Source organism: Syngnathus acus, chromosome 15, assembly GCF_901709675.1.
Source record: "Syngnathus acus chromosome 15, fSynAcu1.2, whole genome shotgun sequence".
Classification (NCBI taxonomy): Eukaryota; Metazoa; Chordata; class Actinopteri; order Syngnathiformes; family Syngnathidae; genus Syngnathus; species Syngnathus acus.
Genome location: NC_051100.1, coordinates 6,074,270 through 6,098,625, shown reverse-complemented (window position 1 = coordinate 6,098,625; position 24,356 = coordinate 6,074,270). Strand labels below are relative to the sequence as shown.

The 24,356-nt window shown below is 42.0% G+C and overlaps 2 protein-coding genes and 1 long non-coding RNA gene across 6 annotated transcripts; 2 read left to right on the top strand and 1 right to left on the bottom strand.

The window, feature by feature from the left end:
* Window positions 1-3,293: 3,293 nt before the first annotated feature.
* On the top strand, window positions 3,294-13,053 carry sertad2b (SERTA domain containing 2b). 3 transcript variants are annotated; one of them, XM_037271078.1, is made up of 3 exons: window positions 3,294-3,461; window positions 4,001-4,168; window positions 8,519-13,053. In XM_037271078.1, exon 3 carries the CDS (start codon window positions 8,523-8,525, stop codon window positions 9,729-9,731), a length of 1,209 nt encoding a protein of 402 aa, XP_037126973.1. In that variant the 5' UTR covers window positions 3,294-3,461; window positions 4,001-4,168; window positions 8,519-8,522; the 3' UTR covers window positions 9,732-13,053. The 3 variants fall into 3 exon arrangements, 2 of the variants coding, with proteins under 2 accessions (XP_037126973.1, XP_037126972.1); XR_005100322.1 differs by lacking the exon at window positions 4,001-4,168 and having other exon boundaries at window positions 3,302-3,461; window positions 8,519-11,213; window positions 11,296-13,053; XM_037271077.1 differs by lacking the exon at window positions 4,001-4,168 and having other exon boundaries at window positions 3,302-3,461.
* A 1,318-nt stretch (window positions 13,054-14,371) lies between these two features.
* LOC119134439 lies at window positions 14,372-16,680 on the bottom strand. Of its 2 annotated transcripts, XR_005100333.1 has the most exons (3): window positions 16,539-16,680; window positions 16,131-16,307; window positions 14,372-14,611 (listed from the first exon to the last, which is right to left on the bottom strand). It is a non-coding gene; the product is annotated as an uncharacterized LOC119134439 (long non-coding RNA). The 2 variants fall into 2 exon arrangements; XR_005100332.1 differs by lacking the exon at window positions 14,372-14,611 and having other exon boundaries at window positions 15,863-16,307.
* On the top strand, window positions 16,301-23,488 carry slc1a4 (solute carrier family 1 member 4). The gene is made up of 8 exons (XM_037271066.1): window positions 16,301-16,834; window positions 18,793-18,835; window positions 19,741-19,806; window positions 19,899-20,065; window positions 20,184-20,417; window positions 20,498-20,692; window positions 20,770-20,904; window positions 21,210-23,488. Exons 1-8 carry the CDS (start codon window positions 16,326-16,328, stop codon window positions 21,457-21,459), a joined length of 1,599 nt encoding a protein of 532 aa, XP_037126961.1. The 5' UTR covers window positions 16,301-16,325; the 3' UTR covers window positions 21,460-23,488.
* Window positions 23,489-24,356: the final 868 nt, after the last annotated feature.

Sequence of the window (24,356 nt, the reverse complement as noted above, 5' to 3'; positions counted from 1 at the left end):
TCTGGGCTGACCAATGCTGGCATAAAGCTTTACTGTGATTCTTTTGGAGGTTATTGGCATAACAACACTTGGAATTTACTATAAGCACTATTACAATACTGGCTGATGATTCAACGATGAAATTAGTTCAAAACATGAGAAGCTTATTGCCTAATTGTTTGGATTTTGATAGGATGGTCAATGGAGGACAAAATGTGTGCAAGTTCATATTGCAGCATTTGCAGGAAACTATAATGTGGAAGGTTTGATGGCGTCAACATCCTCTTTTTTGAAGTGTGTGAGTCAAGGTATTTTACAAGGCTCCAGGAAATGTTATGTATTTGGCAGTGTAGGGTGAAACTGTCACAGGCGCTTTCCAGTTTTGTGTGCCAGTGAAGGTGTAGTTTCAAAAAGTTGATTCATATTTTTAATCACAAACAGTATGATGATTACTATAATTCAACTCCAAAATTTTGCATGTATGATGTCACATGAGATGTCAGCACACATCATCATCACAAAGGTAAATTTTATTTGATCTTCATTGTATTTTATAATTACCATCTTCTTATGCTGTATGTAACGGTTATGTTCAAAAACAGAGTTTCTAGTGTTAACTTTGTTTATGTACCTGGGGTAGAAAAATGGGATGTACAGACAGAAAAAAATATAAGAAAGGAAAATAAGTGTTACAGTGGGAATAAAAGCAGATGGGTGGTTTGTGGGGGAGAGGGAGGGGGGTACCCCCAAAAACTCCTTGTTCATGCCAGCCGGACTCCCAGCCCCTCCTCCTCCTCTTTTCCACCCCCAGCCTCTCCCTAAATGTTGAGCAGTGACACGCCCTGTTTTATAGCATATGATTATCTGGTCCTCTTCACATATGCTGCCAAAATCCTGCAGCACACACAGTTTTGATTTGATTCTTGTTGATGTATCTCATGTGAAATTACAAATCGAAACTGGGACCCCTGTTATAAATCCTCTCACTGGGTGGATGTAGGATGTACTGCAGCTCAGGTAGCTGGCTCCAGCTCACCCATTATCCTGATTATGATAAGCAATAGAAAATGGCTGGATGGGAGTCAATGGCATGATCTGAAACCAATAGAGCATGCAAAGAGAGGAATTTGGTGATTTCAATCTGCTGCTCATTGACTACAAAGAAATTGAATCCAAGTGTTAAAAAATGGTTACATTTACAGTTATATCAATCACATATTGAAAAGAAATGTAGGTACAGATATAACATGCCTGTACTCCCAAAATGGTCAAATTAATGAAACCTTTATGACACATCAGTCAAATCTTGATCGTTTTATTTCAAATTAATCGTCGTGGTGCATAGAGGAAAATGTATCAAAATGGCCATTGTCCAGATACTTTTGAACCGAGAAAAAAGAGAAACCAAGAAAGCGGAGCAACCGGATTTGTCACCAAGAGGGAGATGAAAGAAGAGCGAGAGAAATCAAGCTAAAGGGAGGGAAGGAGGGAAGGAGGGAGGGAGAGATGTTGTGGGTACAGCTCTCCAGTTGGCCCTGCCCTCTCTACTCAGTGAGCCATTTCCTGTTTTTGACCTGAAATCTTTATTTAGAACCATTCCTCCTCACTGCTTAGCATTCACGACTTGGCGTCAAGTCTAGAAGGATGAAAAAAAAATCAAATCAAATCAGATTTTAGGGCTTAGTTATTTGGTATGGTGCCGTTAGAGCCGTTGTCTGACCAGAGTTGCTTGCTTGAATTTCCACGCTTTCTAATCAGTGATTAATGACAAATATCTAACATTTCAAAGCTATATGACGAAACCATTGTAGAATGTGGTTGACCTCTGATTTGTATGGCTAGAAAAACAAATTTTCTCCATTTTAAATAATAGAACTAGAAATACGTACATATGAGGTTTCACAGTTATGAAGTGTTTCCACCTACTTGCTGATTTTCATATTTATACTTTTGAATGATTAATTAACCTGTGCATCTACCTGTTGCCATTCATACAAATGAATGATAATGTGAATAATGTTTGCGTTCAACAAAAAAAGCCCAGGTTTCACACTGGCTGGATTGTGAGTAATTATTCAATCGTTGAGGCGTTCACAATAAGTGTGGAAGGAAGGTTTACATTTTTAAAAGTCATATCGCAGCGATAACAAGTTGTTGCTATGCAACTTACAAATATTTGTGGCATTGGGCTGCATGCCATTGCAGGAACTTGGATGTTGTATGACCACAAATGTGACTGTTGTTTAACTTCATCAACTTTTATTTTTATCCTCATGTGCTGCATAGTTTGTAAAATGTCACTGTAAAGTGTCACTTTTTTCACCGTTGTGTGTTTTTGCTAATGTATAAATACTGATAGCTGGAGCCCCGCATTTTTCTAAGTTTTCTGAGGAGTAATTATAATTCAGATGGCACTGAACAGAGATGACTGGGTTCCAAATATCCAGCTCAATAAAAAACAAACCCTTGTGGCAACAGTTTTGGTCAAAGTCTGTCCTGAGAGTAGAAACCCTGTCTGAACAAATATGGAAAACAGCATTGTTGAGTGTGCAGTGGGGGGTAGGTAGTAAGTGCACAAACACTTTCAGTTGCCCTGTCTTTTGCACGCTAATGCCCCGCCACTGCTGTCTTGTCTGCACAGGCAGACAACTTGCCTATCTGTAAGTTTACTGCTCATCTGTCATCTGCTAATATGGGATGTTATTTACTGGCATCACATTGGCCGGATCAATAACATCAAAACCAGATTCATAGTTATAGCTAGTTTAAAACACAGTGGAGTGTGGGGGGGCTGGAAAGGGGGGTGGAGTAAATATAATGGCGTCACATGTCAGGGCAGCTGCTGCTGCTGCTGCTTTGCTGTTTCGTCCTCTTGTATCAGGTTGTTGACAAAAGTACAGTGCAGGGATCTGTTGTGCAGAATGCTTTGCAAGAAACCACAAGTAGAATCAAATCAAATATGGCTAATAAACATAATTCCCTGAGTTATGGCTTCACAAGTTCCTTTTTAAATTTGACGTGCATCGAAAGTGAAAGTGTTGAACACATGGAAAATGTTAAATCCAACATAATGCCCTCAAACATCACAATATGATAACGTAAAATAAACAATGAAGAAGGTTTGTGCCTATTTATCGCTGACCTTTTTCCTCTATGCGTCTTATGCGGTTGATATTTATTGCATTTAGTGCTAACTGTTCACTTAATATGTCCCAGGCTGGGCTCCTTTTTTTTTTTTTTGCCCACTTCTTTCCACTTTGGCGTCAAACATCACGAATCAGTTCGTGCAGACTCTTTTGCAAGTTTGTCCGACAGTCCGCGAAGGCAGCAGCGTTCCAACCAGCGAGGCAGTTTCTCCCTCCTATCAGCGCCATTGTGTGACAGAGTCTCCAGCAGCGAGGACACCTTGTTTTTCCTCTTGTCGAGTGGACTGTTTAAATACCCCCATGTTTCTCTTCCAAACTCCGACGGACCCGAATCTGGTAAGACACATAATTACACTCAAAATTCATCTCGAACATCCACGTCAAGGCAAACCTGCTGTCCAGAGCGCGCAGCCGTGTTACAGTACAGAATTTTGGACTGAATACAGACTCGTGAATGCAGTGGTGTTCGTTATAGTTGATGGAGGACCGTGAGGAAAGAAAGTTATTATTTCATGTCTTCAGACAATACTTTCCCCCCCCTCCACCCAGCAATCGTCCTTCAGCAGAGCCGCTTTGCAGTTAATAGCCGAAAAGTATTTGAACTTTTCCACTTTCCGTACGGTTTGTGTTTCGGTTCCAGCGACATGTTAACAATCACAATCTTTTAAAAGCGCCTCCTTTTAAAGCTAATTGTAGCATTGTTGACCCGTAAAGCTGCCGTAGCGTGTAGTTTTTTTTTTTTTTTAAACCCCATTCAGTGGGACTGTCTCTGGAGGAGGAGGAGAGGGGGGCAGTGTTTTGTAACATGCACCACAACACGGCAGCCTGCAAGAAATGACTGGAGCTCCCTCTTCACTGACTGGCTGATTCTCAAGGGTCGTATAGGTCGTGTGAGTGGTGTTAGGTCCGTCTGGAGGAGAATCCCACCAGTCCACTGAGTCAGGTTGGGAGGTGTGTGTCTGATGACAACTTAAAGAATTGGAGGTGCTGCAAGAGAGCTGTTGGAGTGCATGTCTTCATGCTTCTCATGTCCCATAAGAGAGGTGCGTGGTACGGGGCTATTATAATTACTACTTGCATTATAACTCATGTCATTCATTCATTCATTTGTCCATCCGTTCGTCACTCATAATGAGTATAATAATTGAACGTTCTTCCATCATGTGGGTTAAGGTACAGATGAATTAAAACTGTGTATCCACATGTTGCCAATCCTACAACAATATAAGTCCGGCCCCCCTTCGAGTATATAAACCTGTTCTATAAAACAGGCAGGAATTTCACATTGATGCCACTGCCAATGAATTAAACATCGTAATATGGTGGCGAGCTGTACATGTCTACAATAGCAAGATAGATCATGTATATTACAGTAGTAAGGCAAGTAGAGCATACTGCAGCTATCAGCGGGTATATAACAGTAATGATGCCGGGATAGTTTAAAAGACAGCTAGGTAGTTAAAAGGTGAGTATACTGCAGGTATGATACACCATTGAGGTAGTGATAACAGTGAGAGGCTCGAGAGGGAAATATACTGCTATAATGAAAGAGGTTTATACTGCTGAAGGATACATCTGTATACTGCAGTAATATGGTAGCTGAAATATTACCAAAAGTTTCACTGCTAGCAAAATAGGTGTACTGCAGCCATTGACCAGACAGATTGAGGTTGTAGAGTTCAGTGGTTCCTGGGGCTGTTGCTGGACGTGTCGAGCTGTGTTTTCTCCCACCAGCAAGGAAGAGAGGAGTGCTCCACAGCATGCAGACCCGTCCGGCTGCTGACCTCAATCTACTCCTCTCTCTTTTTGCTTACTACACATAATGTGTATTTAAGGAAAGAAAGTCTTTGTGGATACAATTATTGTAAATGAAAACACTCGTCATTCATCAGTGTTAATGTAACTCACGGTGTGCCATGTGCATTCGGACACATTCTGAATGCGCTGGAGCCACTTTGGGTGAGTGGCTTGCTACACGCAGCAGCCAATCACATCCATCGTCTAATACAAATTCTTTTGTAACTTCATCACTGTCCACTGTCTCCTTGTGAATGTCTCGTAGGAACTGTAGTGCTTTGTAACCAAGCTTGTCATGATTGTGTTGTGAAATTGCTGTCTAATACGCAGCTGACCTCTGTCATGTGAATGATAGCATGATGGCACACGGAAACAAACTCGCACGTACACGTACGCACACACTTGATGTGTTGAGTGCAAAGCAGGGCACTTTGAGCAAAGTCCTGAGTGAATGTGCCACAATGTGTAGCACACGTGTTGCGGAACATTCATCTACGTGCAGTTGCGTCGTGTGTGTGTGTGTGTGTGTTTGCGTGTCGTAGTCTATCTTTACTTTGTGCATCCAGAACCTGAAATAGCCCTGTAAACGCGAGGGGGAGGGGTGGATGTGTAGCACAGGCATGGAAACCAGGGTATCCGGTTTCAGGATCATAATATCACTGCAGAGTCCATCCCCTTGCACCGCTCTACTGCGCAACAAATTCAAACGCACTCACTGCGACTCTTGCATGACTTTTATTTACCGAATGTTGGGTTCGGTTGTATTGTCATCAGTTTAAGGTTAAGATGCTCAGTTGGCGCGACATAGTAATATTTCAGTGCGCGACCGTCGTATTAAATGGCCGGTCTTGCCCCAGAGCCCAGACGACCTAACAGGGCCAGAGAATTTTTTTTTATGGGGTTGTTATTATGTAAATGAGGTCATTTAAGTCACAGTGGGGCAAATTTCGCGATGGCTCGCTAACAGACGTGTTTTCGGAAACGCAGTTGCTAGCCGCATCATAGCTACAAACGGATTTGTGTGATTTTGAGTTGTGTGCCGTCATTGTATTGGGAACATTTTGTGTATCTTCTTGTGAGCAGAGACAGCCATGACTTAGCCTCAGAAGGACAAAAGGCTTTTTGAGGGTTCTCGGGTTAAGGCTGAGGACGACACCAATGACGAGACCGCGAGTTATGGCTCTTTTCATTAGTTCAAAAAACATGTCAGTTTGCCCCATGTGTTTGTTACAATATATATATAAAAAAATTATTATAGTTTCAAAATAAAGGGGAACAAGTTGTCGACAAGCAGATGACACATTATTCGACGTTTGTCAGATGGCATCCCTGCTAGAAGAGAACTTTAAACTTATGCCCCAAATGGAAAACTCTTTGGGGAAAATGAAGTGATTTGCTATTAAGAAAGAATAAAAAAAAAATTAAGAAAAAATCTCTACGTGGGGAAAAAGTGAGATGGTGAAGGAGTCATGGGATGAAAAAGAATGAAAAGCAGAGAAGAGGAGAGGCGGGGCAGACGGAAAGGGAAGAGGAGGACACTGAAGTGGAATGTAAGGGGTGGGGCACCTCTGGTATGTCAGCAGCCCTGTACACTGTGTGCATAAGTGTTTGGAGTTGGAGTCCAAACACCCTGACATGAGTCAGAGAGGCACACATACGCAGCTGCTTCAACTTTCAAAGTCGCTCGCTCACTCTTTAATGTTCTTCCGAACCAGGACCCTGTTTTCTGCAAGGCACGTATGAAGATGCTAGGGGCTGCTCAATCATGGGTAAAAATCCAAATCGCCATTATTTTGTTCAATATTGAAATCACCATTATATTTTTGAAATTGGACAAGCATTTATTGAACACAACAAATAAATTCTATCCTCTCTAATATCTTTAAGATACATGTTAAACATGGCCTGGATCTCCACACACACACGTGGGGGCGTCGCGCATGCTCGTCTCAGAGTAGAAACACCAAATAAGCGTTTGTCCTCCATTATGTGAATTTTGAGATCGTCTGGACCCAAAATCGTAATTACGATTCAAATTCGATTTATTGAGCAGCCCTAGTAGATGCTCAAAAAGTCAGTCAGAGATCATTAGAGATCCTTGCTGAGCAGAACACCTATGAGGTTGCGCAATCATTTTCCAAAAGGAGGTCATGCACCAAGGTACTTGAATAGGAGTTGCAAAAGCAAAATTCAATCAGACTGAATCATATTGGAAATGCTTTCCCAATCGAGGTCTTGTAAGCACCATTTGCATCTTGCATTCCATCTTGCATTATGGCATTCGTCATAACAGTTCACATTAGGTTCATCCCGACCACAATATATTGTTATTTATTTATTTTTGTATCTGGAGTTTGTTGTCTAGAACCGTATTGCATGGTGCATGACTATTTTGTCATGTATACTGGACACTTGCGCTGAAATGTTGCACATTACACGAGTATCCGACTCCACCTTCTTTTCCTCCTCCTCTTCCACCTCCCCTCCCTCTCCCCTCCTCCTTCATACCCCCCGAAGCAACCCCCACTACCATTTCGTTCTTTGTCATCTCTTTGGGTGAATTCCCAGCTGACTCTGTTTGTCATGGCAACCAACCAGTCATGGTGACTGGGCCTGCAGCTCACACTTCCTGTGTGTGTGTGTGTGTGTGTGTGTATAGCGACTGGCTCTATGAGCCTGTCAGCCTGGATTAGAATCAAACATACTGCAGCGATGCTCGCTCTTTCACTCGTTTGTCTCATTTTTTTTTTTTCTTGCTCTTGTCCAATCAGATTGCAAACGTATTTCAAAGCGCTTGAATAGTTGCGCAAATAAATCTACAACTTTATTGATATAGCATATTTCACGACGGCTGCAGTATTGTGCGCCTGGTCGCTATGTCTTGCACACTGAGAGGCTCTGTGCTGTACTCGCATAGCGGGAGGGAGGAAGGGGTTTGGCTTCAAATGTGACCTATGATCTTGTGCTACAGCAAGGAACACTGCTATTACGTAACGTGTGTGTTTATGTGTTGCCCCCCCCCCCCAGTCTGTAGCAAAAAGGCTCCCATTCCTTCCGCATTTTGGTTTAAATGCCTGCTTTATTATTAAATTTGATGCTTGAATAAACCCGCTGGCTCAAAGCAGCTTCTTGAAATACTCTACAGTGGGGGCTTGATATGTGAGTTTGATTTGTTCGAAACGCTCCAATCGCAAATCAACTTTTACCATTGAAATGAATTGAAATTCCTTTAATCTGTTCCAGATTGCTCCCACCTCCCCCAAAAACAAACCTTTTTTCACCGATTTAGAAACATTCCACAGGAACATTGATGTTCTTAGATTGCAAAATGTTAGTAACGCAAATCACTTCCCTCACAATCGATCTCTATTTGACATTTTTCCCCCAAATTTGGAATTGACACTTGACGCGCCAGTCAGTATCTTGCCTTTGGAATGAATGCAAATGCGTGTGAATTTCGACAATGTTTCCAGCTTGTAATTATTTTTCATATTTTTCATGTTTCAATAGCTAAAAAAAACCTGGACTGTTCCTGATATTTGCATAACAATGAAGTCAATTTTCTATGATCTGTTCTTTATCTCTTTGCCTTCCAGATTTATGTTCAGTAAAGGTGCCAAGCGAAAACTGGATGAGGATGAAGAGGTGCTGGAAGGCAAAACGCTGGAGGCATCGCCGCCACTGCCGGCGGCGGGAGGAGGATGCGGCCTGGGCCACGAGGGCCTGTCCAAGGTGTCGTACACCCTTCAGAGGCAGACCATCTTCAACATCTCACTCATGAAGCTGTACAGCCAGCGGCCGCTGAGAGAGCCCAGCCTGGAGCGGCGCGTCCTCATCAACAACATGCTGCGGCGCATCCAGGACGAACTCAAGCAAGAAGGCTCCTTACGACCGTTGCTCCTGCCGCCGTCGCCGCCGCCCGACGACCCGATGGACGAGGGCTACCGTGAGGCCCCGCCCTCTTTCGGGGTCCTGTCGGCTACGGTGACAGCCCAAGTATCCCCCTCGCCTTCTGCGCTGTTAATGCCTGCGATCATTCCTCCTCCTTCGCCACACCCGTCGGTGCCTCCCGCCTGCCCGCCTCCGTTGGATCTCTGCCTCACTCCAGCTTCTTTGCTGGAAGACGACGGTGCCGATTCCTCCTTTTGTGCGTCGTCTCCGCCCACCCCTCCTCTCTCGCCTCCCCCATTACTCAGTCAGACGTCCGCCACCATCTCTCCGTCGCCGCCGCCTCCTGCCTCGTCCGTTACCGCGGGTGGCATGGATTTATGTCCTCCTACAGCCATAACTAGGACGGCAGCATCGAATTCAATGGCAGTAACTACCTCCCTCTCTCCCGCCGCACTTGCCCAGCCCTCCCACTTAGCTGCAGCCTCGGGCCCAGCAAAAGACTGCCCGACGTCGGTCTCCAAAGCCGAAGCGGCTTGCGTCTCGCTCGCAGAAGGCACCTGTGCCGACGTTCGACCGATGGACGCCCTGCCCGCGGTTACCCCGGGTGACATTTACGCCTCTCCTTCGCCCCCCTCGACATCGTCCGGGTTCCTCACCGACCTGGCGCTGGACGACGTCCTCTTCGCCGACATAGACACGTCCATGTACGATTTTGATCCCTGCATGACGGCGGGGGCGGTCAGCGTCACCGCCGGCGCCAGCCTCGCCAAAATACCGCCGGTGGTGACAGCGGACGACCTCCTCAGATCGCTGGCGTCTCCGTACAGCGGCCCCGCCCCGCAGGTTTCAACCAATCAGCCTTTCAAAATCGATCTGACAGAACTTGATCACATCATGGAAGTGTTGGTTGGTTCATGACAGCCAGGTGCCGCCCCTCCCCTGCCTTTTACACACAGACACTTCAATCCAGACAAGAGAATGAAATGAATATTTTAGACGGTTTTGTTGTTTTTCATTTTGCGGTTTTTACAGATTGCAATTGTAATTTTCAGCTGTCACGCTCTGACAACTGTTCCTACTACTACTACTTCAACACTGTGCATGGACTGTCCTCACCTTTCCAAACACAGAAATGAAACTAATGGGAAGCAAAAGACACAAATCAGTTTACATCTCGATACAGGTGAGGACCTCCAAGGAACTAATTCCCTAATAAGAACGTTAATTGGTAACATTGACCTTAGCCATTGCCATTTTTCCCCCCCAGTCCTAGGAGGAGCCTCACTGGTACAGGAATTGTGACTGTGGAGACACACAACACACGTAACACACACAGACACACGTGCACACTAAATGCGTGTGTCTTTGAGCAGATGAGTGCCTTCTAAAAAATGACCACTTATTCAATTCTCGTCCCCCCCCCCCCCTCGTTTCCTCTGAGTTGTTACTTAGAATATTGTTTTATTTATAAAATGTATTGTTCAGTTATTGAGGGATGTCCTCATGATCAAATAATAATAATTTCATTGTCTTTTAATCGGGTCGCTTTTATGTTTAATATGCATCTTTTGTCTCACAAGGAAAAAGCCTGATATCATTTTCTGAAACTCTTCAGAGAGGTCATGTAATGATGATCTTAGTTCAGGTCCGGGTTTACCAACATGCTGGTGCAAAGCGGTGTGGAATGCTATTTTATACTGGCTTTTAAAAAAAAAAAAAAAAACTTTCAACTTTGCAGCAGAATTCGGATCCGCTACAGAGTAGAGATTGTTTTGTTTACATTTACAAACCGTTGTCGAATCTTATGTCAGGCAACCAAAACAGAGTTATGCACAAGAACTGTAAACAAATCAGCTATCACATTTTGCCAAGCCAAGCCATGATGGCACATGAATCATTTCCTTAAAATTGTATGAACACACGAGTGTATTTCTAGATATGCCTTCTTTATTTTTTATTTTTTGTGTGTGCAACCGATTCAGTAAGTTGACAAATGACAGCGCGGCGTACAGTATTACACAAAGTCTATTTGCACAAACGCTTGTGTTGAGAATAGAAGCCCATATTTACAAAATCTCAGGGTTTTACTCACGTCATGATATTGTGCAGCAGCATTTTGAGGTTTACCTCAAACACCCTGAGTCTTTATAAACATACACACAATACTTAGAGGACAAAATCTGTCCTGTCATCAAAGTGATTGTTGCACAATCGAGGCCGCAAAAAAAAAACCTTTGTATTAATGACAATTTTGCCTGTGTCACATATTAAGCCCAATTGTGCACAAAGTTGTACCGTATTTCCTTAAATGGTGGTCTCCACTCTTAAGAAATTTCTCTCCAAATTATTATCCGTTCCACACGCCCAGCTTCGTCTGTCTACTCATGTCATTATTTGAATGTGACAAATGATTACATTACATAATTGTTAGTCAAATTGATCTAAAAGTATGACGCAAGCAGTCCAGGATGAGGAAAAGCAGTATAAGAAATTGACACTGCCTCCTCCTGCAATTGAGTTAACCACTATGTGAGAAAATACGGTATTTTCCTGTGTACCAAAATATGTATGTAGCAAAAAAAAAGCAACTCAGTTTAGTCAATCCCATAGTCTGTGTTCATACATCTGTTTATTTTAACCTATTTTACTCAAGTTTGCTCCGCGTTGATGTAGTTTTATCACTGACCAAAAGTTGTCCAGTCTACTACAGCGAATGCAGTCACAACGTTTTAATGTATTATGTGACAAAACTTCCAATTTTCCAACAAAATAGCTTTTCAAACGGGGCTGCTTGGCTTGTTTCGAAACACATCAGGGGATCGTATCAAGGGCGTTCGTTTACACAGTCTGAGCAATTGCACCCGAGTCAGAACATTTTTTGCAAATAGGCAGCTACCAAGATGAACTTGGTTGTTTTATTTCTCACCTGACAGGTGGTAAGGTAAGAGACCAGAGACAAGCAGTCCAGTTTCCAAAACATGATGTCCACAATGCATCTACATCCATTTGTCTTCTTGTACTCATCCCCTGCTCACCTCTCAAGGAAGTATTTGTCTGAAAGCAAGCTGCCATGTTTTTAGCCTTCTGTGCCACTGTCCAATCTTGTTTGAATTTTTTTAGAATGAACGCCTGTAGACACGCAACACTTAGCGATTCTGCAAATGCTCAATTTCCTTTGTACACGTAATAACTTGCTAGTGTACTGCTACAAAACGCATGAATGAGTGGCGCTTTAATACTTTTACCATTGTGATGTTTGGTCACCCACCTAAGCATGTTGATCGACATACAGTATGAAAAGAAGTTAAGGGAGATGCCGACACCAACTATTGTGTTCGTGGTGCCTGCTGGGAACGCCCATTTTTACTGTTAGCCAAAAGCGAAAGGTGTTCAAGTCGTGGACTTTCAAAACCATCTGCACCACTTCTTGTTTTCATAAACAACTTCATCAGGTTTCCTTTTAAAAAAAATTTTTTTTTTTTTTTTTTAAAGATGCTTTATGGTGTTTTTTCTCTGTCAATGAAGTTATTTATTCTTTTTTTTCTGCTCTGTGTAAATATATTTATTTTAATTTGAAGTGAACCTTTGGATTGTAAATATCGTGTACAGATTGCGTAGTCAGAATGTACTCTGCTCCAGATAGGATTGTATCTGAGTGTGGAATTAGGGTGGGATTGTTTTTTTTTTTTTCTTTGAATTGTATACATGGGTCTTTTTTCTTCCTTTTATATGTCTTTTGTACTTTTTTGTTCACTGTTTTCCAATTGAACTGTTTATGCAGCAAAAAAACAAAACAAGAACCCATCTGCAACCTTCAGATATCAAGATTCCAAAGCTTGTCATGGATGCCTCATTGCCAAAAGTTATGTACATAGGATGAACAACAAATCCTGGGACTTGACGGATCCGTTTTTCTTATTGAATTTCTTCAGCCAGCGCTGTGCAAGCATGCGACACAGCACTACTTCCTGGGATAGACCGACCCAAGTCAAGGCCGAGTTCCTCCAAAGGCTGGATTTTTTTTTCCACAGACCTTCGAGTTGTGCCTTGTTCTATTCAATGGAACACAAAACACTCTTATCCGTCTCTTCTCTCTCTGTAAGAGAAAAAAATATATATATATGAGATAAAGTGACTGCTGACTATGAATTTGAAAGTCTTACTTTTGTAGTTTTATAAATATAAATATATACATATATATTACACACACACAAACACAATAAAGAGTAAAAGAACATGACTGGTGGTTTGTTTTGAAAACGAGAGCAACCTTTCCACTCACGTTGCCGTCACTTTCATTTATTTATCCATTTTCTGTACTGCGTAACCTGTTCAGCGTTGTGGAGCGCTGGATACAACATACCTGATTCAAATGATCAGCTCATCAGCAAGCTCTATAAAAGCCTGATAGCGATCCTGATGATTTGAATCGGTTGCGTTGCAGTGGCGATGCATCTTGTAAAACAGGCTGGATATGGGTCCCCTGAGGACCGGACTTGGTGAGCCCTGCTCCAGATGCCTCCAAATTGGCTTGCCGTCTGGGATCCAGAGATGTCCTCATTCAGCAATTCTTGTGGTCCACCCTTGAAGAAAACACAGGCGAGTTTGTTCGCTACTGTGGACCTGGGGCCGAGCCAGAACTGCCCCCCTCCATTCTGCCGAGCAGTATGCCACCACTGCCAACTGGACCTGGACTGAGGCCCTCGCCAATCAACCTGGCGAGGTATGGTTGCCCACCTGGGACCTTTCCTTGCGGTTGAAACCCAGAAGCCAAGTCAAGTCAAGTTTATTTGTATAGCCCTAAATCACAAGCAGTCTCAAAGGGCTTCACATAGACAAAAATTGACAATTATTCTCAAAGCATCCCCTGATCTTAAGCTCCCAAAAGGGCAAGGAAAAACTCAAAACCCCTGCCCGGGGAAAATGAGAAACCTTGAGAAGGGACCACAGATGGAAGGATCCCCCTTTCAGGATCACCAGGTTGTAATGGATGCAGAGAGGGCACAAATAATACATAATATGAAAATCAAAAGTAGATGCATCCCCTGAAGCCAAGTTCAACTCTCCACCATGGCTGTTGGATGTTGTGAGTGAGCAGGATATTCTCAATATGTCGACGTCACACAAATATTAGTTTTACGGCTGGGTAAGTTCTAATAGTAGTTTAGGATTTTTCAATATTAATCAGGTCATCGACAACAAATTGATTATGGAATTAATCGCCTCGTATTTTAATAATTGGGTAATCATTTAAAATGTGTTTTAACTAAAGATTGTGCAAAACTTTTGATTTCAGGGTGTCAAAAGTAATAATTCACAGATTTCTCTTGTCCTTTTATTTGATTAATCAATGGAATAATCAATATAATAATCTATTCTAATAATATTGGATTGTGACAGCACTGCACGGCTGTTTGAGAATATTTGCCATTTTTCACATGTCCTGAGTGATGTTAGTCACCTAAATGTTGAACAGAGGCTGTGATTTACCGAAGTCAAATTCCTTGTTTGGCACGCTCAAACATGGCGAATATAAAACTCTTGAATCTGTTTGTTTGTTTGTCTTTGCACCAAATCTTAAGTGTCTGGATATCACACTGACTGTCTGCAGAAGAAAGCTGATCCTTTCGCTATGTCTTCCACTCTGTTTGTTTTCTCTTCTCGTTGACACTGGCACAGCACCAACATTTGCTGCCACTGTTGGACAGTCATGACTTCTGTTCCGCAGGGCTGCTGGTTATTTCCAGCATTTAGGCCACACAGCTGTGAGGGGATGGGGGGGGGGGGGCAGTCTGTCTCTATTGGCAAAGGAAGGGAGGGCTAGTTTAGCTCAACTTAGCAACAGCCAAGCTAAGGTCAGTGAGGACAATGCAGAAGGCAGGTGAGGACATGGAGGGTGTTTTCTCAAGATGCGTTCTTTCAGGATACCTCCATAAAACATGAACATGATTATCTGTCACTTGTGTTCATGTCACTTTTTCTCTCAAACATTCTCATCATTAAATGGTTAAAAATTGCAGGAAAAAAAGAACCAGTTTTTTTTTTTAATCAGTAAGACCACTATGTGGCTCAGTGGTGGAGTGTTTGTCACCCAACTTGCAGGTTGGGGGTTAATCCTCATTCCTGGTGCCTATGTCAAAGTGTCAATAAAGAGTATTAAGAAATATGGATGGACGCATGGAATGCATCACTTGGTGGTGGATTATTAATGGATTCCATGAAGGCGCGCATGACTCCAGCGTTATTCTAGCCCCATCTTGTGGACGCATCACAGCTTTACATTTCTTACTTGATAAGGAACACTGATTTGGGCCGTTTTCATCTCATTATCATGAGTTGCAAATGACTCAATTTGATTTAGTTTACTTCACTGGTTCTTCTATATCAAACAATTTGCTTTAGGTTCATTTTACCTGACATGTTTCGGCGGGTTCTTCCGCCTTCATCAGAGTTGATTTAGTTTCTTTATGCACTGACTGTATTTATATGCTGTCTTTCAGCAGCATTGCCGCTCTGTTTGGCTGTGAATACGCTATGTGCCTAAATATTCATTTTCTGAACCGCTGACCCTCACGAGGGTCGTGGGCAAGCTGGAGATGCTGGAGCCTATCCCAGCAGTCTTTTGGGCAATAGACGGGGTACACCTTGAACTGGTCGCCAGCCAATTGCAGGGCACATGAAGATACTCTCACAAGCACACATACAAATTTGGAGAGGTCAATTGGCCGATAGCTAGCGAGCTAGATAGATAGATAGATAGATAGATAGATAGATAGATAGATAGATAGATAGATAGATAGATAGATAGATAGATAGATAGATAGATAGATAGATAGATAGATAGATAGATAGATAGATAGATAGATAGATAGATAGATAGATAGATAGATAGATAGATAGATAGATACTAACCAGTGGTCAACCGTGCCTATAACTGTGTGCCTATTATTCAAACCTGTTACAGCGCCCCCTAGAAGACTGGGCGCTGGCCATGGTGCTGAACCCATGTTGTTTTCTCATCTTTTAAGCTCACCTCATATAGATTTTTAAATGCATTTGAGAACACTTTTAATTATTTATCTGTTGAATTTAAACGCCTGCGTCGTCTCTTGGCCACTTTAGAAAAAAAAAAAGAATCTCTGATTCCACCTTCTCCCTGAAGCATAAATGGCTCTTGCCCCCCTCAGAGTGACTGATTTAACTCACAATTGACCCAATTCGAGCGGTTGCATTCGTATATTTCCCCATTAAAACGGTGCTCTCAATAATCAGCATTATTGCATGTTAACCAAATAAGAAGAATCAATCGAGCAATACTTCATCATCTTGCATCATGTGCGTGCGGGCTAAGGTCTGCATACTAGTGCGCATGTTTCCCTCAACACGATTGGCTATCACCGCCAGGCGTCATCCCCCACGCCGGCTCCAGCCTTCGTTGTCCAAGGCACGCTGTAGTTGAGCACACGCGGATCAAGCTTCCCACGCTGCTCTGTGCTAAGAGTGAAAAGGAAGATGGAGAAAAAGAGCAAAATCAACGGCCACGCCATGGGCGACTCTGCAGAACGGTTGCGAGAGAAAGGAGCCCCGAAAAGCATGCGGGAGAAGCTGGGGCGCTTTCTAAGCCGGAACCTTCTGGTGATCATGACGGTCTCCGGCGTGGTGGTGGGTGTCGGGCTCGGAATGGGGGTCCGTAACATGAATCTGACCAAGGCGCAGATGACCTACTTTGCCTTCCCGGGTGAGATGCTCCTCCGGATGCTGAAAATGATCATCCTGCCGCTGGTCGTGTGCAGCCTCGTCTCCGGCGCAGCCAGCTTGGACACCCGCTCCCTGGGCAAGTTGGGGGGAATCGCGGTCGCCTACTTCCTGGTGACCACCCTGATCGCCTCCGGGATTGGCGTGGCATTGGCCTTCATCATCAAGCCCGGCGTGGGCGCAAGCGCTCTCAACAGCAACAGCTTGGGTCTGGAGAGCGTCAGCACCGATAAGGAGACCACTGATTCCTTTCTGGACCTGGCCAGGTACCGTACTTGCGTGCGTTGTAGCGCTGCATGGTGAAAAGTCGTCGTGCTTCTGCCACACTTTGCATTGCGGGTTGGGGCTTGGAGCATTGCCGATTAATTGTGAGAATACATACCGAATATATAATCATATATTTTTTCCTCCAGCACTTCAAACAAATACATGAATTAAAGTTATATTTGACTTTTTTTTTTTTCTTTTAAATACCTGGCCCTTCAGTGTTTAATTTCTAAACAGACAAAAATTTAGCGACACAATATCCAAAGAATAAGTACTTATTGCATTTAACAACACAAGAGTTTATAAGGAAAAATGTTTCCCAATTTTGTCTTTGATATACTCTGAACTGGAGTAATACCAAACATATTCCATCAAGGTAAAGGGAAAAAGATAATAACATAAGCCATGCTCAGTATTAAATACAAACACATTTTTAATAAAGACGAAGCTCAATCGTCATTGGTTGGAATCTGCCTTCTTGTTTTTAGTAGGCCTGCATGGTTGAGAAGTTGCCTGATAACAAATTCTCATCGTACGAGTGAGGTGACAGCTGTTGATTAAGGGCAGTGTATTTTGAGGAGAAGGCTTCATCTGTTCTACAGATATTATGCCTTCAAATAATTCAACAAACAAGTTCAGTACATTCAAGTCAAATGGGTATTTACATTCTCTTGTGATTGAGCTGCAAACAACTGGCTTAAACAGAACAACAATATTCCGTTGCCTTCCCCCTTAAATAGCTGCAGCACGGCCCATTTCTGTTATTAATTAAGGAATCAAGACTTATGTAACATCTTAAAAAAAAAACAGGCTATGAAATGGAGAAACTGTGCTGTAAACAAGGAAATATTAGGATACTGGAAAAAATTGAATTGGAAACTGTGTGACAGTCAAAAATGATTCAAACTCAGCACTTTTTCAGTAGGCTTGCCATGTGAAGCAGCTGAAGGGTTGTCAAGGTTTTATGGGCTGAACTCTTCTGACGGGTACTCGCTGTGGGAATAAATGTGGGAAAAAGTTTGCACAATGTAGTGTGACCTCCGGGGGATGAAGTGACCCCATACACACTAGCACATGGAAAGGGCCCACAGCTTCCAGTAATCCTCTGTGTGCTTTACTGATAACAATGAAAATAGACTCAATGTGGTGTCTGGGAGGGAGCTAGGCCAGAGTAATGCTGCACTAGGAAAACAAGATGGGGGGAAAAAGCCAAAAGTGAATCATTTTCGGATTTATGGGCTGAGAGCCAGCCACATTGAAATGCACCAAGTAAACCCTGTGAAGTCGCTTGATTTAAATACTCGTAGGTGGTGGAAAGGCTACACCGTGCAGATTTATAATTGTCAAAGTGTGGTGGGAAAGCTTTTCCCCCTCTTTAAGGGAAAGAGTCTTCGAACACCTTCATTGTCACTTTTCTATTCAGATTTTTTAAACCTATTTTTAAACCTATACGTTGTCACTACCCCCATCAAGTAAAAAAGTTTCATGTTTTCTTGACAACTTTTTTTTCATTGCTTGAAAGAAACCATTTCCACTTTGAACAAACAACAAACACGCATGTTTTTTTTTTTTAAGTTGCATGAACAGTTGAACTATCTGAGTGACATTCTAGGTCAGTAGGTCTTGTTTAATCTGTCTTTGGATCTTGCATTCTGTGAGTACATTTGTAAATGTTTGTTGAAGAGAGCTTGCTGTTTAAAATCACAAGCAATACATTCTTTTTATGAACATCAGGCACCAAAACAGTGAGTAAAAAATGTCTTTGTCAGGTAATTTGAGGAGAAGTGGACCCGATGAACCGTCAATAAAATAGAGCCGTTGCGTAAAGACTGTGTGATGATAAACTTCTAAAGAGCAGTTTGGATGAGTTCAAAACAATATAGATTGACAAACGTTCTTTTCTGCATCATTAAAACTAACATTTTTGTAAATGCAATGACTTTTCTATCTATTCCAGGAACTTATTCCCGTCAAACTTGGTGGCTGCCGCTTTCCGCTCTGTGAGTGCCTCGCTTCGACCGCTCTGCTCTTCACGGGTCACCCGTTTTTCACCGGCACCTGTGTCATGTGTACATTATTCAGCAGAATTTATTCCTCCGATACCAGCGCCGCCACTCCGTGTTCATTTACGGTCGCTGTAAATCCTTCCTGGTGTGCTTGGTCTCATAATGCCTCTTAATGAGCACTCTTTGGCTTGTCTCCACCAGCCGTTTCCATGGTGAAATCATTCCATTCACGCCGGCCTAGCAACCCACCTCGCTTCATTGCCTTTGAACGTGGCCCGCTTCCTAGAATTATTATCTCTGCCCTATCAGATTTTAAAAGGAATTGGCTACGGTCTGTATTGGGGCTGAAAGGGTCCATGGTGGAGACGCTCGCCCATGTGAGGACCGCATAGATACATAGCAAGGAACAAAGTCCCTCAAACAAACTTGCGAAAAGTGGGGAAATGAATCATAAACATGACTCCAAAGTGCAGGCAAGTCACTGAGTGCAGTGACTTGGTTCACATGTCCAATTGCGGGTTAAAGCAAGCAAGCAGAGAGACACAAAAATAACATGCGGATAGATCTTTAAGAAAACATTTCACAAGTCATTCAAATTCCATTTGCTTGACCATCGCCACACCAGCACAAAATTTTGGCCAGTGTTGTTTCGAAAGAATGAGAAGACACTCAAATAGTCATCAAATGTCAATTCCAATTCATTCCTCCAAGATGTTTACAATGGAAATGGTATTGTGTTGTAAATCAACAATAAAAAACATTATAATTGTCTGTCTTTGCGCTACAATTAACTAACATTCTGAAATGTTTGGCAAATGGTTTTTATTATTCTGTTTAGAATTTAGGTAGTGTCCAGAAACAAATTCACGACATGAAGTTTTTTCTTTTTTGTGACGCAGTATGCTACTGACTACAAGATGATTGCTTCAGGCAATGACACCAATGGGACCACCGTCTATCAAAAGGTATCAATACCCTTGAAATTGACTTATTTAATTTCATAGTTTTTCAAATGCAAAACATAACTGAATAACAGCTTGCCTCTTTCTAATTTTAGGTGCCCTTTGGAACAGAAAACGATGGCATGAACATTCTGGGTCTGGTGTTATTCGCGATGGTGTTCGGCGTGGCACTGAGGAAGCTCGGCGATGAGGGCGAGGAGCTAATCCGATTCTTCAACGCTTTCAATGAGGCGACCATGGTGCTGGTATCCTGGATCATGTGGTGAGTGCTTACAAGCGAACGTTTTCTCGTATGCAAGTGGTCTTATGTTTTTTTTTGTTACAATAAGACTGTAAATAGGATGTTTTCCGAGTAAGAACCCTCTCCTGCATGCCTTCAGGTACATCCCATTTGGCATTGTGTTCCTGGTGGGCAGTAAAATTGTGGAAATGGAAGATGTGGTCCTCCTGGTCACAAGTCTGGGCAAATACATATTTGCTTCCATTCTGGGGCATATTATCCACGGTGGCATTGTCCTGCCACTCATCTACTTCGCCTTCACGCGCAAGAACCCTTTCAGTTTCCTGTCGGGCCTCATTACGCCCTTCACGACCGCCTTCGCCACCTGCTCCAGGTAATGCTCTACTTACAGCGGAATGGAAATGTCGATCTGAATGAATGTAAGTTTGTTGTCATTGTGAAAATCTTTCATAGCTCAGCAACTCTTCCATCTATGATAAAGTGTGTGGAGGAGAACAACGGTGTGGATAAGCGAATCAGCCGCTTCATCCTCCCCATCGGCGCCACAGTCAACATGGACGGAGCGGCCATATTCCAGTGCATAGCTGCCGTTTTCATCGCTCAGCTTAACAACATCGAGCTGAACGCCGGGCAGATCTTTACTATCTTGTAAGTGCAATCTACTGTTTATACAGAATTATGAAATAATTTCATGATACATGGGAACATTCCATTGTTGTTTCCAGGGTGACAGCGACAGCCTCCAGCGTGGGAGCTGCGGGAATCCCAGCTGGCGGCATCATCACCATTGCCATTATTCTGGAGGCCATCGGGCTACCGACCAATGATCTGTCTCTTATGCTGGCGGTTGACTGGATCGTGTGAGTACATTTGCTGAATTCAACTTTGGCACTTGTGCTTTGAAAATCGTCTATGCTTTATGTTTTTTCAACATCCTGTGTTAACGGGGATTGTTTTGAAAAGTCTGAATGGAAAACAGAGATTTTCCATTCGAAAGAGCTTCAGTCCAGGAGATAAAGCCCTGCTCGGTGAGGCGTCGCAGCGGCTTAAATATCAACACTATGACATGAAATACCTTTATTGTTTCACCCATGCGGTGGGAAATGGCTTTGAAAAACAGTGGTGTTTTTGGAAGGTGTGTTTACTTGGTATCATTTCTGTGCAGGGATCGCACAACCACAGTGGTCAATGTGGAAGGCGATGCTCTGGGTGCTGGGATTTTGCATCACATCAACCAGCAGGAGATGAAAAAGCAGAAGCAGCAACAGGATGAGCTGGATAAGGGAGGGGAGCTTTCTGAGGTGCGGGTGGAGACGGTGGCCAACATCCAGGCGCAGGAGGAGACCTCACCTCTTGTTATGCACAAAACCAAATCATCAGAAGCCACACCGGAAGCCGTTGAGTCAGTCCTGTGAACTAATGCAAGGTTTTTTTTTTTTTTGCTATTCATTGTCAAACCTGTTGATCTTTGTACACGGTTAATGTCACTGCTGTTGGAACATTCATATAAGTCACTGAAGAAGATATGGCCACCGTTTGCCAATACTAATAATAAATAATAATAAATTGGGCTGCTTGATTAGAGAAAATAATTAATCACATTTATTTTGGTAATAATTGAAATCATGATTATTCAAACAATCATTTATTTTTTGGTACAAAACAAAAAAATATTTAAACATGTAAAAAATATTAAGATAAATAAATTTCCTTGAAAGATTTCCTTGTAGATCCCAACAAAATTTATCATAGTTATTTTAAAATAAAGGCGCAAATATATGGTTTTATACAAACACACAGTGCATTGGATAATAATGCATAATAATAATTGCATTTTTTTTTATGATTATGTCATGTTTGAAATCGGGAAGTGTAATAAATGTAATCGGAATTGAATTTCGATTAATTGCACAGCCCTTATAATAAGTTCCTCAAACATTCCCATCAATGTGATACTTATGTTTCTTTGTTCGTCACATGCATTTCTTTGTTTTCATCATGAGACCAACGTTACCTAAAGACCTCAAACAACAACTTGACAGCCATAAGCCATGCTGAGCTGTACAGGAATTAGAAAAGAAAGAGAAAAGAAAAAGGGATCACAAGTTTATTCTGTCTCAAAATCAAATGTGATCATACACACTGTGAGTGAGGAGGTGGTGTTGTTTGTGCTATTCACAGATGTTAACATTTGTTTGCCTAGCCACAAGTCAAACATTAACCTTTGGAAGGAAGGAATCTGGCCCATTTTCCCACTCTAGCTAGTCACTAGTCACCTAGGACATACCCATTTAGGGAAGCTGAAATTTGACACAGTGAATGAACCAACAATTTTTTCTTTAAGGAATGATGATACATTTATGATACTGTGAAAGGCTTGTGTATAAGCGATGGTTTTAAAGTACTGCAAGCACCTTGTTTGTTGAGGCTCATTCTCTCAAGAAAAAATTGATGTTGTATATTGTGGTCAAACTTTATGAAAACATCTTTTATGTACCCAAATCTTTGATTGCTTTCTAATAATAGTGTTTCATGGGCATGTATAGTGTTTTCAAGATTGTGTTTGTGTTGCAGCGGGGCTTCGTCTTTTGTACATGCAAAATAGTGCAGGCTGAACGTTACATACATGGTGCTTAACTTTTCATATGATTTTTAAAGTCATGCTGGTTTGTTTAAAAGTATGACACACTCCCAGGTTTCGTGTCACTTTTATTTCTTCCTCACTTTGGATGATTTTAGAACTCAAGCCTCCTCTAATTTTGTTTTTAATATATATTTTTTTGAATCTCTTAAAATCGATAGCAAATTCATGAATTGATGTCCACTTTAATCACTGAACGCTCTCTAGTGGTGATGAGCGGGACTAAACTTTTTACATATTTTTACATATGGCTTTGCTGAGATACTCATGTAGAGAATAGAATAAAATGCTTTTATTGTCATTATACATAAATTGTCCAACAACGAGATTGGAGAGCTTCTCCTATTTCAGTGTAAATATCATCATTTCCATTAATTTGAACTGTCTTTTTCATTGTCAATATTTTGTGATGAAATCTGTCTGTGTGTGAGCAATGAATCTCATTTATGTGTTGACATGTGTGTTAAAACTGTTAGTTTTAAGCAAGCTGTGAATTAATATGCTGTATACGTGTAAAATCATCTTACTTTACAATCGACTAACCACTTTTGTCGCATGAAATGCGAATTTTCTATCTTTTTTAATATAGCTGATGTGACATATGCGTACCTACTACTGCTTCTACTGATGATTTACGGTACCTTCTAAAAACGAAAGCCTCTGCTGTTACAATCTTTCCTTGTGTGCATTTAAATAAATAGTTACAGTACTTCTTTGCCCGTTCTACAGTGAAGCTGCATTTTTACCTTTGATTCTGCTGTCTGTCACTGTTAAAAAGAAGTAAAGTTACTTTTGACCACAAACTGTATGGGAGGCCTAACTAGCTGTTTTTTGTGTGTGTTAATAGTCACTGTGTGCATACTATCCCTATTAAGTTCTTCCTATCTTTATATCTATAGGGTTAGAGGTCAAATTTAGATACATTCATTCATGCTATATTCTATTTTTGTTCTGAAATTGCACCTAAAAGCTTGAAGTTCTGAATGGTTCACAGTTGTGTCCCATCATTGGCTTGTTCATAGCAGAACTGTGCAATAGTCAAACACCTTAATAAGTAGTTTTATACCTGATTTTGTCACCTGAAAGATAATCATTTTAGTAAACACATTAGGCGATTTATTTATTTATTTGAAATATACCTTATGGCTTGATAAAATAAGTTCTCTCTCTAATACTGTATAAAATGGGAGCCGAATGGATGTGTGACAACTTGGGTGCTGAAATATCCGATGATGGTGAACGCAGCAGAGATGCTGTCGCTTTGGATGAGTGATGTGCATTCCCGTTCTTTTAGGTGAACCGAATCCTTAGAATCGGTTCACTCAAAAGATTCGTTCAAACGAATCGATCAATGAATTCCCCCCCCCCCCCCCCCCCACACACACACATACACACACAATGATACGGCTTTTTTTATTTTTATTTTTATTTTATATTCAGTGGAAACAACCCATACACATCAAACAATACAACTAAGTTACGTCATTTTCTTCTTCGTTTTGTTTTACGGCGAGGTGGCACCAGCTTCAATGGGCATTACCGACACCTACTGGTTGAAGTCATATGAACTGAATAAAGAACGAATCACTGTAAGAAGTGATTCGTTCACTCTCGTTCGCTGAAAGGATCCGTGTATTTGAACGGATCGTTCACTCACGAGTCAACACTACT

Bases quoted from the DNA above. Each gene is read 5' to 3' on its own strand.
- sertad2b (XM_037271078.1), top strand. From the start codon at position 8,523: ATGTTCAGTAAAGGTGCCAAGCGAAAACTGGATGAGGATGAAGAGGTG.
- slc1a4 (XM_037271066.1), top strand. From the start codon at position 16,326: ATGGAGAAAAAGAGCAAAATCAACGGCCACGCCATGGGCGACTCTGCA. The intron at 19,807-19,898 runs GTATCAATACCC...TTCTAATTTTAG, and splicing joins GGACCACCGTCTATCAAAAG to GTGCCCTTTGGAACAGAAAA. The intron at 20,066-20,183 runs GTGAGTGCTTAC...GCATGCCTTCAG, and splicing joins CTGGTATCCTGGATCATGTG to GTACATCCCATTTGGCATTG.